Source organism: Sinocyclocheilus anshuiensis, unplaced genomic scaffold (assembly GCF_001515605.1).
Source record: "Sinocyclocheilus anshuiensis isolate Anshui unplaced genomic scaffold, SAMN03320099.WGS_v1.1 scaffold656, whole genome shotgun sequence".
NCBI classification, from domain to species: domain Eukaryota; kingdom Metazoa; phylum Chordata; class Actinopteri; order Cypriniformes; family Cyprinidae; genus Sinocyclocheilus; species Sinocyclocheilus anshuiensis.
The window spans coordinates 205338-220549 of NW_015555829.1; the positions used below are offsets into that span (position 1 = coordinate 205338).

The 15212-nt window shown below is 35.6% G+C and overlaps 1 protein-coding gene and 2 pseudogenes across 1 annotated transcript in view; all 3 read left to right on the forward strand.

Moving 5' to 3' along the window:
* The window catches only part of LOC107675345 (KDEL motif-containing protein 1-like), a 9289-nt gene extending 3108 nt beyond the window's left edge, over positions 1 to 6181 (forward strand). The window contains exons 4-10 of the mRNA XM_016469638.1: positions 931 to 987; positions 1869 to 2041; positions 2487 to 2724; positions 2852 to 3061; positions 4235 to 4324; positions 5431 to 5535; positions 6083 to 6181. Of these exons, the coding sequence (XP_016325124.1) occupies positions 931 to 987; positions 1869 to 2041; positions 2487 to 2724; positions 2852 to 3061; positions 4235 to 4324; positions 5431 to 5535; positions 6083 to 6100 (891 nt within the window). The 3' untranslated portion in view covers positions 6101 to 6181. The remainder of the gene's footprint in view (positions 1 to 930; positions 988 to 1868; positions 2042 to 2486; positions 2725 to 2851; positions 3062 to 4234; positions 4325 to 5430; positions 5536 to 6082) is intronic.
* Positions 6182 to 7489: 1308 nt separating this feature from the next.
* On the forward strand, positions 7490 to 9252 carry LOC107675327 (testis-expressed sequence 30 protein-like; annotated as a pseudogene).
* Positions 9253 to 10054: 802 nt separating this feature from the next.
* On the forward strand, positions 10055 to 14854 carry LOC107675328 (protein nepro homolog; annotated as a pseudogene).
* The last annotated feature ends 358 nt before the right edge of the window (positions 14855 to 15212 follow it).

The window sequence follows — 15212 nt, forward strand, 5'->3', positions numbered from 1 at the left end:
CGTCTTCAGCGTGTTCACGCATGCTGTGCAGACAGAGCGAGAATGGCAGACAAACATCAACAACCCGATCTTCCTTTCTGGTATTGTAGTACTTTTAAAGTTTTCTTACCGGTGAATGACACATGATGTAGCCCAGTGGTCTCGCTTAGTTAACACACCCGATTCAGATAACCAGCTGAAGTGAGCTACGATATGATCCCTACACAGTGTTCATTGCTCCCTACTCCCTGAGCAGGGGAAATCCGTTGAAGTTTACTTCACTACGGAACATTCATTCACGGATTTGCGCTGCGCAGCGCCTTCACACACAGACGAAACTTACTAGAGAAGTGTGAAGTGTGACATAATATACCTCTGTAAATAAATACTATTTAAATTTACGTCTCGCACCTTTTAATGCAGTTTGTATGGAACATATACGCTCGCTTCGAACTGGATGGCGGAATATCCGGTGATGTCCACTTCGCAGGGCGCTTATGGTCGAATAGAACAAACGTCGCACGTGATAAGAGATACATATGAAATGTGCAGGGGGGTGGGCGACTGGAATTGGGAACCGCTGATGTAGCCTATTGTACTAATGTTGTCTCTGGTATTCTGGTCTGTGAGCGTATATGCGTTCAGGGGGCGTGGCTTTGGACGGCGATTGCAGGGAGGTGGGACGTTCGCTTTCAGTGCTATCAGGCTAAGGTTAGCATTTTCCAAGATCTCCTACTGCACCTATAATTAAAGAAATAAGTACTTTTGTCATATGTTTAAAATGAATGATGGACCATTGATTGGGTAAAAGTGTTTTATCTTTATATCTGTACCTCACTCTATCTGCCTTCCGTTGCTTTCTGCTGCTATAGCCTATAACTACATAAAGAAGCAGTTAGATACCAAAGATTGAAACATTATAACATGCATTTCTATTCTTTGTTTGTGTAGGTTTATATAAAAACAAAAATCTTCATGGATGCCTTCCTTCTGTCGCTTACACGTAAAGTGAGTATTACCCCAATATACAGATAGTGCAAATGTTTTTTTTATAAATAAAAACGAGTGCTTTTATGCATACAAGTTATATTAAGTAATAATAATGTTATTAAACATCTTCTTAAGTATGTGCTCAGTCATTTACCTTCATAGCCATTAGATGGCACTCTAACATAGAACGGTTGGAGGCCTGGACATCAAAAAAGGAGAATTTAAGGAATGTTACAGCGCTAATTTTAGTCCTTACAATAGTATTACTGATAGGTTTGTGGCAATGTCCCAAAGTAGTTTAACCAATGGAAAAGAAACATTATTACTTCTATTCATTAAGGATGTATTCAATTGATCAAAAGTCACAGAAAAGACATTAAAAATGTTACGAAAATTTGTTTAAAAAAAGCTGTTCTTTTAAACTTTCTTTCACCAAGGAGTTCTGAAAAAATGTATCACCGTTTCCACAAAAAATATTAAGCAACACAGCTGTTTTCAGCATTTATATTAATAGAAATGTTTCTTGTGCTCCAAATCAGCATATTAGAATGATTTCTGAAGTATCATGTGACACTGAAGACTGGAGCTGAAAATTCAGCTTCGCCTTCACAGGAATAAATTAAATTTTAAAATACAGTAAAATAGAAAACATTTATTTTAAATTGTAATAATATTACACAATATGACTGTTTTACTGTATTTTTGATCAAATAAATTCAGCCTTTAAAGAGAAATACATTAGCATAATTTCAAACACATTAAAAAGTTTTAATGACCCCAAAGTTTTGAAATATATTTTGAATAATGTGTTATGTGTTTTGTGTTATGTTGAATGACTGATTAGTGTAATTTCATTACTGAAAAATTAACAGTCCATTTATGTTGTTGCGTGTGACCAGGTCAAGCTTCCAGACATTGAGTTTTTTGTTAATTTGGAGGACTGGCCCCTGGAGAAAAGACAGGCCTCTGAGAAGCCCAGCCCGATCTTTTCATGGTGTGGGTCCAATGATACACAAGACATTGTCATGCCGACATATGACGTCACTGAATCTGTATTGGAGACTATGGGCAGGTAAAGAAACTCTTGTGACTCTTGGAGATGCAGATAACATATTTTTATGGAACAAAAAACTTTTTATGAATTTTTAGGGAACTCTATGATTTAAAATCTGATTTAAATTAGGAAATAAACAGAACTTAATTTTAAAACTGTTTTTATTGTAGCAAAATGCTAAAAGATTTTTTTTTCATATGATATAATTGATGTTGAGTATGAGTGAGTGATAATACTTAAAATGTCTGTCCATGAAAACGAGATGCAATATCTGTGCTAACATTTACATAATTTTTGTGACAGAAATCTGAGGGGATGCATATAAAAGTTCAGTGATTTGTAGAGGAAAAAACATGGATCATTATATTTTAGTTCATAACAACATGAAATTCCATTTCTGATTATTTTCCTCTTCTGACTGATTAAAATATGTTTTGTCCTTTGATCATTTGTTGTGTGGCAGAGTGAGTCTGGACATGATGTCTGTTCAGGGACACACAGGTCCAGCGTGGGAGCAGAAGATCAGCAAAGCATTCTGGAGAGGGCGAGACAGCGGGAAAGAGCGTCTTGAGCTGGTTAAACTGGCGCGGGCGAACCCTGACATGCTTGATGCCACCCTAACCAACTTCTTTTTTTTCAAGCACGATGAGAGCCTATATGGGCCCCTCGTCAAACACGTGTCCTTTTTCGACTTCTTCAAGGTGCATTGATTTCACAGAACTTCAGTACACACAGCATAGATCCTCAATTCAATTAATTCACATATTTTCAGTGTTTTATGTAGTGTTATTTTTACCTGAGGTGACTTGTATTTGTGTCTTTGAACAGTATAAGTACCAGATAAATGTGGATGGGACAGTAGCAGCCTACAGGCTGCCTTACCTGCTTGCAGGAGACAGTGTGGTGTTCAAACATGACTCCATCTATTATGAGCACTTTTACAAGCAGCTCCAGCCATGGGTGCACTACATCCCCTTCAAAGCTGACCTCAGTGACCTACTAGGGAAGATCCAGTGGGCTAGAGACCATGATGAGGAGGTACATTATCTCCATTCATTCTCATGTGAACACAAAATATTGCATATTAAAATGTTTGGGAGCACAGACTTTTTTTTTTATTTAAATCTTTTTTTTTTTTCTTTTTTCAGTTCTATATTATTTGGATTTTATATATATAGCAGATACAATATAAGACACACATTTTCAATAATTAGTTTAATTAATCTTCTGTGTGATGTACAGTGGGTATAGAATAGAATCAGCCCCCTTTAAAATAATCACATTTTGTTGCTTTGCAGCCTGAAATGAAGACGGTGTGTTTTGTTTTATCCAGCTGTATTTAGTATTTACTCAGTGCATCTTATAACACCCAAGTGAAAGATATAATACCAGCATATAAAAAAAAAAAAAAACTGAATCACTGAGTTGGAAAAAGGATTACCCCCTCATGTCAGTATTTTGTTGAACCACCTTTTGCTTTAATTACAGCCTTTAGTCTGTGTGATATGTCTCTGTCTCTACTAACTTTGCACATCTACACTTTGCAATATTTGCCCATTCTTCTTTGCAGAACTGCTCAAGTTCAGTTCAATTTGATGGTGTCCGTTAGTGGACTGCAGTCTTCAAGTCATTCCACAGATTTTCAATGGGGACATTAACTTTTTTTCTCCTTCAACCACTGGATAAATACAGCTGGATAAAGCAAAAACTGTGTCCGTCTTCATTTCAGGCTGTAAAGCAACAACATGTGATTATTTTAAAGGGGATGATTATTTTCTATACCCACTGTATTTTATATAATATAATGGATGGATGATTAGCATATCCCAAAAGTACTGAATTGGCTGATTACACTGATTATTAGTGAGAAAACTAATAACCATTAAATAAAATATGATATGTATTATATAAAATAATTAATATAATATATAATGCATTATTTTTACATTTATGTATTTTGGGAGAATCACAATTGCAATCACAAATCATGCGGGAATTGGTTAAATTTGATCACAGAGTCCTGGGAGAAGTGTATGGTGTAATTTATATTCATTTTAATCTATTAACAAAGTACAAAAATAGAAAATGCTCAATTCTTTTTTAGACTCATGTGTGCAGTTGTTGTGCAGATTGCACTGTTTAAAGCGTGACTGCAGCAGCTAACTGCACAAACAATCCTGCCACCTTTCTGTTTTTCTCTTCTGTTTAAAGGCAAAAAGGATCGCCCTGGCAGGTCAGCGGTTTGCACGAACTCATCTGATGGGTGACAGTATATTCTGTTACTACTTCAAACTCTTTCAGGTAATATTGTTTTTTTCTTCGGTTCAGTGCTCTTGTGTGTCTATTGTGGCAGTGACTACACCGTCAGTCACTGTTTCGCTGACCCTACAGGCTTTTGGTTGTTTGTTTTTCCTTTGTAACACTGTTTTTTCTCTTTATCATTTTCTCTATTCACATTTTTTGATTTTATGAATTTATCAGTGTGTATATATTTCTTGTCTTGATCTTCCATCTTCATTCAAGTTTTATGTGTTGTTCTCAAGGACACAAATCACAAGGGTTAGCGCACATCTTGCCAACTGCATGGCACACACATAGTGGTTATTTTACTGTCTGTGTTGATAAGATGGTAGTATGACTAGAAGCACTTCCCTTTATCATATAATAAAGACTTGTGTTTCTGTAAGACTCTTTCTAGGTCTGCTCTGGGTATTTACATACTATTTAACATTTTTATTGTTAGGGTTAGGGTTTTTACAAAAAATAAAGTGTATATACACACATACACTTTTTATGTGTAGATACACACATACTCTTTTTTTGATTTTTGTTACACATATTTTTCTTTTTATCATCTTTTTAACACACTGTAAACTCCATATCATAGAGGCATTCACCCCACTAAATATATTCTTTTTTTAGATGGTCCCAAGTTTCCTGTGTGCTCACAGTAGTCACTGAGCGCAAGTACCCCTGAGTTCATGAACCCTTTATGGTTTTCCATAACCATCGACTGGAAACATTAATCTTTAAACACATGTTCTGGCCTCAAAGCACTTCTCAGCAATAAACCCGTGTGCGTTTGAGGTGTGGAAGTGTTGGAGGTCAAGACCACAGCGGCTACTTGAATTTTATGTGATTCGTACTGCTGATAAAGATGCTTGTTTAGTGTGAATAAATAAAATAAATAAAAAATCTACATAAAAGTGCTTCACCAGGACAAAGAAAGTAAGAGGGTGTGTGATTGAATAGAAAGATTACAAATGGTAAAATTATGTAGCTGAACTTGCATTGTGAAATATCGGTAATATACCTTGTAATATCTTTTTGTTTAGTTTTGACAGTAAAATTTTGTACACTAAATAGAATTTCTACACTCATCCAGCTCTGTGTTTTTTTGTTTTTAGAAGTACGCTGAACTGCAGGTCACTGAGGCCAAGGTTCGAGATTGTATGGAGCTGGTGGAACAGCCAAAGGACGAACTTTTCCCTTGTTATTGTGCAAGAAAAAAGGTCTGTGTTCTTGGTATTAAACAAAATCACAAAAATGTGTGTATTAATTTGTATTAATTTAACCTATTTTACACAATAATAGATATTGTACTGACCATACTCAGTGTATAATAATAGTCATCAGTGTATAATAATAGCACAACATTTCTAGATTCCATCAAAATAAAATATCCTTCATAGCTTCATACAGATTAAGCACTTTTTTGTCCATACAAAGATTTCCATTTATACGTTTTATACTATTCATATTGTTAAAAATTACTGTTCAGCTTTGAATTTTCAGCATAATAAAACATTTATTGTTAAGAAACAACAGTGAACAATTTACCACCATATGGTATAAAATTGTACCAATACTTTTAATTAAGTATATAATGGATTTATTATCATTTCATAAAGCACACAAACTGGGTTTATGAGGGCAATACACTTTTTATGACATGGATTGATCAACAGATTACTCTGATAAAATGTTTATATGAATTCTTTTAGTCCGCAGTGCATTTACTCTGGATCATTTCTAATTGTTTGTTTTGTTTTTGTATAGGTCAGAGATGAGCTGTAAGAGACCACCTATTTCATTATGTAACAGCAGCCATTACATTTAGTTGGATTTTCAGAAAAAGAGGTTTCTGAGACCACATACTTTGTGCATTAAGTGTCTTGTGACTGCAATGTCTTAACTAAATGTTTCTCTTTTTGTATTAAATCTTTGTATTTCTATTTGAATTTTATGTGATTCGTACTGCTGATAAAGATGCTTGTTTAGTGTGAATAAATAAAATAAATAAAAAATCTACATAAAAGTGCTTCACCAGGACAAAGAAAGTAAGAGGGTGTGTGATTGAATAGAAAGATTACAAATGGTAAAATTATGTAGCTGAACTTGCATTGTGAAATATCGGTAATATACCTTGTAATATCTTTTTGTTTAGTTTTGACAGTAAAATTTTGTACACTAAATAGAATTTCTACACTCATCCAGCTCTGTGTTTTTTTGTTTTTAGAAGTACGCTGAACTGCAGGTCACTGAGGCCAAGGTTCGAGATTGTATGGAGCTGGTGGAACAGCCAAAGGACGAACTTTTCCCTTGTTATTGTGCAAGAAAAAAGGTCTGTGTTCTTGGTATTAAACAAAATCACAAAAATGTGTGTATTAATTTGTATTAATTTAACCTATTTTACACAATAATAGATATTGTACTGACCATACTCAGTGTATAATAATAGTCATCAGTGTATAATAATAGCACAACATTTCTAGATTCCATCAAAATAAAATATCCTTCATAGCTTCATACAGATTAAGCACTTTTTTGTCCATACAAAGATTTCCATTTATACGTTTTATACTATTCATATTGTTAAAAATTACTGTTCAGCTTTGAATTTTCAGCATAATAAAACATTTATTGTTAAGAAACAACAGTGAACAATTTACCACCATATGGTATAAAATTGTACCAATACTTTTAATTAAGTATATAATGGATTTATTATCATTTCATAAAGCACACAAACTGGGTTTATGAGGGCAATACACTTTTTATGACATGGATTGATCAACAGATTACTCTGATAAAATGTTTATATGAATTCTTTTAGTCCGCAGTGCATTTACTCTGGATCATTTCTAATTGTTTGTTTTGTTTTTGTATAGGTCAGAGATGAGCTGTAAGAGACCACCTATTTCATTATGTAACAGCAGCCATTACATTTAGTTGGATTTTCAGAAAAAGAGGTTTCTGAGACCACATACTTTGTGCATTAAGTGTCTTGTGACTGCAATGTCTTAACTAAATGTTTCTCTTTTTGTATTAAATCTTTGTATTTCTATACTCTTGTTGGTCTGGTTTATATGAATTATATATTATAAACATTATATCCAACTTAACACTTTTTGTAAATGGAGTGGAAAATAATTTGGTTACAAAACGATTTTGTTGCATTGTCTAATGAACTTCGTTTTTAACACGGTTTGAGAGCTTTTTATTTATATGAATATCGCAGGTGAATGTGAGAATCCCGTTCGAGCAGAAAGAGCTGGACAGTGTGTTCACGGTCCCTGCTGACGTCAGCGCGGGGGGAGACCTGCACATCAAATAGCTGGAGAGCCTTGTGCGCGCTCTCGCCCTGCGATTCACCTGCAGGGTGGTCAACTTTCTGTACAGAGTCCGAGCTTAAAGCGCCGTTGTAGTAAGCACTTATTTTTCATTATTATAAGCACCACCATACACATAAAATGTTTATATTGTAACTGCATTTTATTCATGTATTCGGTTTTTTAATAATAAAACAACTAGAAAAAAATATATTATGAAATGTATTAGTAGTAGTCGAAATTAATAATATTTTAATATTAAATACATATTCCTTGCAATAAAACAAAGTATAAAAATATAACATTTATTATTATTATTATTATTACTATAATAAATTAATAATAGTATTTACAATAATAAATACATAATCCTTGCAATTTTCCATCCACCAGGATTACTTAAAGTCACCATGAAATCAAAATTGAAAATTCTTATGTTTTAATGGAATACTGTAGTGTTTATTATAAATAATTTATCCGTGCTCAAGGTGGAGCTAGTGACGTGAGAGGTAAACGCTGGGATAAACAACAGGGGGAAAAGCTGAAGCTGAAGCTGATGCTTCACTTTATAGCACTGACGTTACCCCTAAACATTGAAAAGATATTAGGATATTACGACAACATTACTCTTAGGACATTGCAAACAAATTTTTTTCATGAATATGACTTAACCTGATGGAGGACGCGCTCAGTCATTCAGGCAGTCTCTCTCTCTCTCTCTCTCTCTCTCGCTGTTTAGGCATGTTTTGTGCCGTTGATTGTTGTCGTCATCCTTAATAAATAAAACATGTATTCATGTTTGGGTGTTGGCTGTGAATCCAGTGGAGAGAAATCCCCCACCACTAACTGCAAACTGGCATTCAGATTTGCCTCCATTAGGAAAAATTGAAATCGCATCATATGACCCCTTTAAAGACCCATTGGAAATATGCACCAAACAGCCTTTTCTTGGGAGGTAGGCCTCTCTCGCTCTCTCTCTCTCTCTCTCTCTCTCTCACACGCTGTCTTATTTGAATGTGCAAAAGAAGTCTTTTTTTGAAGGAGGAACTGAAACATTTGCAGATGCTTTTTTTATTATAATTTTTTTTTGCAGAAGCAACTCTAAAAATATGTTGATAAAAATAGGTAAATATTATAAACTATATTCACTACTAATGTTTTTTATAATATTCCTAGTGAAAAATATCGAATTGTCTGATTTCCTTCTGTTGTTATATTATTATTATTTCCCTTTTTGAGGCAGTAATAATCAATACTTTTTCCAAGAATAATTTTTCTAAATTCTTAAAAAAGAAAAAAATACTCTCTCTCTCTCTCTCTCTATGTATATTTGTTTCCAGGACGCTCTATGGGTGCTCGTTCAGCTGTTGCTGTGTGTAAACGTATCTGTGACAGGCAGAAGGATGCAGTCCAAGGTGTTCTGTGTTTGTCATTCCCACTGAATTTACCAGGAAAACCACAAACATATGTTGAGCGGAGCCATGGCCTGCTTGCACTGTCCCAAACGTCTGGTGTGTGCTGTTTGTTTCTGGCACTGCAGATAACATGTGTGAACAGGTGAACACATATGGCAAGTTTTTGATTAGTTTGGGCTTTAAATTAAGTAGTCATCCATGACGTTCCTCCTGTTGAACCTTTAAAGGGATAGTTAAACATATGAGAATTTTGTCATCATTTACTCGTACTCATGTCATTCCAAACCTGTATGACTGTATTTCTTTCTTCTGTGGAACACAAAAGAAGATATTTTGAGAAATTAAGTTTAATTACAGAAACACTTTTTTTGTTTGTTTTTGGTAAAGGTCTAATATAAAAAGTCAATTTGATTATTAATTACACCGAAACTATCAGGTTCTTTCATATTTATATTACATTAATAATGTAATACAAAGCGTATCCTTGTCTTGCTTTTCAGAATCTTCTACAAAGTATTATGCATGTTATGAAAAGCACTTCTGCTGTTCATTGGGTCAAGGATGCAAACCATGGACTCACAGTGTGTGGCAGAACAGAAGAATCAGTACTGGAGGAAGTCAGCTGTAAATATGGCGCAGGAACCATGGAATAAAATTAATATTCCGTTTCCAGGTGCTGTTTCTTCGAGTAGGATCCCATTTACTGACTCAACTGGTATGTTCTGATAACCCATATATTTACTACACACTTTACACTTTACTTTTACTTTTTTTACTGCCTGGTCCTGCATATTTGCTTTATACAACATTAGGTAGATCAGGCCCTTTCTTTCAGAACATGCAACACAACTCCTTGTTCAAGCTCTTGTTCTATCCAGGCTGGACTATTGCAATGCTCTCTTGGCAGGTCTTCCAGCCACTTCTATCAAACCTCTACAATTAATCCAAAATGATTCACAACCATTTACATTGGTTTAAAAAGGCTTATGATAGAAGAACAGTCCATGGCTGTGATCCTTCACACCCCAGTTAGACTGACACGACAGCACCTGATTGTGCTGAATGTGGTGATTAACAGCATGCTCAGTCGTCTCTGGTGAGTTTGTGTACCAGTATGATATACCATGTCACTGCTGGATTTCCATTAAGTTATTTCCTGAAGATGCTAATTTGGGGAAACTGCAGGGATGGAGCAGCATTTCATATTTCTCTGCAACCTTGATGGTTGAAATTTGGAATAATTTTGCCTTATTCAATATAACATAACATCATATTTTTTGTACCTTCTTAACCATAATTAATTAAGTTATGGGGATGTCCTCATTTGTTTAAAAAAAAAAAAATCCACATGATCAGTATTTTTGCACAAGGGTGAAAGATTTCACCACACAAATTTCTCAATGGATTCAAATTGGTTATTAAAATATGTGACATTCACAACCCTCTACAGACACCTTGGCAATTGAATCGCCATTGGCTAGTAAATTTTTTTGTTTACTCGCCAGACTAAGAACAATATAAAACGCACTAAGGATTAATGAGCTGCTGGATTCATTAATATTAATAAGGTTGTGTGTGTCCGCTCGAACTGATTTGCTGAAATCAAAACAGGGACGATAATAAGTGAGCGTCAGCCAATGAGATTGCCGTTTGCGCATTAGTCCCGCCCACTACAGGAGAAAGAACTCCAAAGGAGCGCTGTTATTTTGACCGGAAAATACAACAAAGATTATCGTTTACATGTAGCGCGTCAATTCTCTCTCTCTCTCTGCGTGTGTGTGAGACAAAGTGACGGCAAGGTGTGCGCCTTCACACTAGAGTTTACGATACGTTAAATACAGGTGCGCTGCGCATCCATTGAGATGAACTGAAAAATAGCACAGATCGCTTGACGGAGAGTTGCGCATTAGTCCCGCCCACTACAGGAGAAAGAACTCCAAAGGAGCGCTGTTATTTTGACCGGAAAATACAACATAGATTATCGTTTACATGTAGCGCGTCAATTCTCTCTCTCTCTCTGCGTGTGTGTGTGAGACAAAGCAACGGCGAGCGCCTTCACACTAGAGTTTACGGTGTCAAATACAGGTGCGCTGCTCATCCATTGAGATGAACTGAAAAATAGCACAGATGATCGCTTAGCTTGACGGAGAGTGAAACTCTGAAGCGCTCAGTCAGTGTGTTCGGCGAGTGAAAATATATCTGTGCTAAACTTATACTTAGCCTCTAACTCACACACTGGCGAGTAAAATCTGAGAATTTATTAGCCATTGGCTAATATTAGACATCATTTAGTCGCCCAGAGTGAAGATTTACTCGCAATGTAGAGGTTTGACTCAACAGAAAGCTGATTGGTTTGAAAGTTACTTCTGTGATATGGCTACAATGTTACACTATTGACAATTAGACAATGGACCTTTTTTACCCAGAATATTTTGCCAAAATTTAATGAATGCACTGCTAGGGTTACATTATAGTATTTATAACTAGCTGTATATAAAACAATATGTCTATGGAATGTCCCCATTAAGCAATTGTGTTTATAATGAAATGAAAAAACAAAATGTTAAGAATTGTTTCAGATAATATACTTAATATATTGAAAATTTCCTGTCTGGTTTATAAATATCGCTTTCTAACAATTAAAAATGTACAGAAAATGTAATTCTGAAATCATGGGATAACAGATTTTTATTTTTTATTTTGCTAGGGTCTTCTTCAGAGGTATTCTGTGAGCCACAGAATAGAACCACTGAACTCATCCAGAAGGTGTCTCAGTCCCAGCCCATGGCTTACCTGACTGACTTCACCCTGCCTGGGGACCTGAAAGACTTCCTGTGCCTCGCACACCCAGATCTACTGTTGGAAGAAGGCACCAAAGACCCTTTAAGGGCCGAAAAAGGGACACGAAAGTCCAACTTTTCTCTCCTTTCCAGGTTGTTTGGGGATAGAGGACATGAAGAGAATAATGGAGAAGAGGAGTGAGAGACGGTGCCAATATTAGCTGCCAGTCATGATGAAGGTTCTAGTCTGGACCTGGGGGCAGCAGGTTTACTGCAACGACCAGGTTATTTGACAGGTTATTTGTTTTATTATTATGTCTTTCTTACATGTTTTTTTGTAATTGTATGTTTTATATAATTTATACTACTTTGCTTTCATATGCATGCATTATACATAGATGTTATGTAATCATATTTACTCGTTGTAATTCTCCAGATGTCTCATCCTATGGACTGGACATGAAGGTTGTGCTTCAACAATCTTGTAAAACCACCAAACAGGTAATTGATCTTGATTTGTATTGTGTCACTGAGTACGTTTACATGGACAACAATAATCCGATTTTAACACGATTAAGACAATACTCTGATTAAGAATCAACCATGTAAACAGAGATTTTTGATTACCTTAATCCGGCTAAAGTCATATTCGAAGTAAACAGAACGTTTGACGGCAAATAAAAGAGCTTCAACACCGCCATCTGTATGCACGTACAAATAATTAACTGCACTTGTAGCTTTCATAAAATTGACCAAAACTGTACATGGCATCATCACAAAGATGAACTATATGTTTATGCGTGAAATTCCAGAGGGGACGTCGGATGGCGTCACGTGGGGACATAATGACGTGTGCCATTAATCGAACTATGTACTATAACATGTAAAACGGGAACATGAAAGGAATATTCTAAAAGCAACTCATGTAAACACCATAATCATAATATTGGCTTATTTAGAATAAGGTAAATAATTAGATTACTGATGTCCATGTAAACGTAGTTACTGACTAGTCCTGAGATGTTAACATTTCTGTTTTTGCCACTCACATTTATATGACAGATCTATGGAAGCCCATTTAGTCCACGTAAAAAAAAAAAAAAAAAATCATGCTTAATTATGACTTTTAAATGTGAAATTATGACATAAAACTTCATAATTATGAGATTAAAAAAAAGGTCAAAATCATGACAAAATGTTGAAATTATGACATACCGAGTTTATATTATGAGATATAAAAAAAGACTTACTATGTCATAATTTCGACTTGGTATGTTATAATTATGACTTGGTACAGTGGTTCTTAATAATGGGTCCTGGGTCTTATTCCTGGACCCCCCGCTCTGCACATTTTGTACATCTCCCTTATGCTGGGTACACACTAAAAGATTTTTAAAATCTTATAAGATCTTTAAAATGTGAGAGACCACAAACATGAGGACAAAAAAATCCTAGATTTAACCGTTTTGCTCCTATAGTGTGTGGTGTGCCGCGATGTTCCCCCCACACATCAGGATTTCTGATTCGCGATCGGGGCGCCTCCGACGTTCTTCCGAGCAGATTCAGTCACTCTTAACACACCTCACACCACAGGAAAATCTGATAAGATAATCTTTAGAACCACCAAGATAATCGGGACATTACCTAGGACTGTCGGAAAGGGGAGAAATCGTCCCAAAATCAGCCCGATTATCTTGTGGTTTGTACCCAGCATTATCTGACACGCTCAGTTCAGTTCATGGAGTTCTCTCCTAACGAGCTGATGATATGAATCAGGTGTGTTAAATAAGGGAGTGTCACATTTGACAAAATGTGCAGAGCTGTGGGTCGGGTCCCCAGGACCAGGATTAAGAACCACTGATTTAGTATGTCATAATTACTGCTTTCAGTAAAAAAAGTAATAATTTTGAATTTTCATTTCATAATTATGATTTACCAAAGCGTGATTTTTTTTTTCTTATGTGGCGGAAATGGGCTTCCAAACAGATCAAGTAAATTTTTGAGAAAAATAACATGCTGACATTTTCATAGAAATGCAGTCACTGCTTTATTTTGATACATTCTTCCCAAAGATGTCTCTGGAGCCACAGATGAAATCGGACAGCTCAAGCAAAGCTGCAGTCATTCAAAAGATGAAGTTCTTGAAGTCACTAAAGAAGGTGTCTTCTTTCAGAAATATGGCTGCCCGTCTAAAGGAAATGATGCACTGGTGCAAAAGCTGTAAGTTTCATCAAGAGCATACGCATCTGGCCTTCTTACACCTGAAGTGTCTGAGAATGGAATGTCTGGAAGCTGAAGGTGTCAGGTACATAAAAATACTCTAATTGAAATCTGTGTTTCATTCATGAGACATTCTTAAAAACAAATTGTTATTTAAGCAGGTGTGTATATCATATCTAATCATATTATATATATTTTCAAATTCGGGGTGAAGAAGAGATTAAAGAAGTATAAGTCAAAGGGTTCAAAAGGCATTGATGTTTCAAAAGACTTTGAAACATTCCAGTTCCTTCACTGCACTTTGGAGAATTCGATGGCACCATGGAATCTTCATGGCACGCTACAGAACTGCCAGATGCAGATCTACATGTTCCAGGATGTGTTCTAGACCAGTTAAATACTTTTTCATTGAAACACGGGACCTGCAGGCCACAGCAACAATCCTCAAGGAATTTGTCAGGAAACAAAAAGGTACCTGGAGCTGAGGTAAAAATTGACTCACAGACTGCCTTGCAGAAACCAAATGTGCTAAATGATGATATTGATGATATTTTTGCATCCTTTGGATTTTAAGGGGTTCATTGTGGGTTTTTTTTTTTTTTGGACAATTTGGGCACAAAAACGGACCACATCAAAAAGTTTGAGTTAAATTAAATAATCTACTATATACACTGTGACTTTTTTTCTGCACAATTTTAATTTTGTACAGAAATAATGTTTAATTTTGGATTGAAAAATGACATGTTTCCCAGTGACCTGTGCTGAATGGAATGTGACAATCCACAGAAATAAACGGAGAGAATAAACCTGTAGTCAAAAAGAAGTGTGTGAACTCTGAGCAGTGTTTTTTTTTTTCTTCACCTAAATCAGGGGTCACCAAACTCGGTCCTGGAGGGCCTGCAGAGTTTAGCTCCAACTTGCCTCAACACACCTGCCTGGAATTTTCCTCCACGACTGAGTTTTGTGATCCCTGCCCTAAATGGTTCTTATAATATTATTTGATTCATGGATGGAATTCAACAATTCCTAAGGAAATAAAAACATATTAATTTCAAATGTACTCTATATAAATGATACATTCACACGCCATTTTAGCCCACCCCGGTAAGGAAGGTGTTCCAGGAAACACATCTTAAAACATGAACTGAAACTAATTTGCATA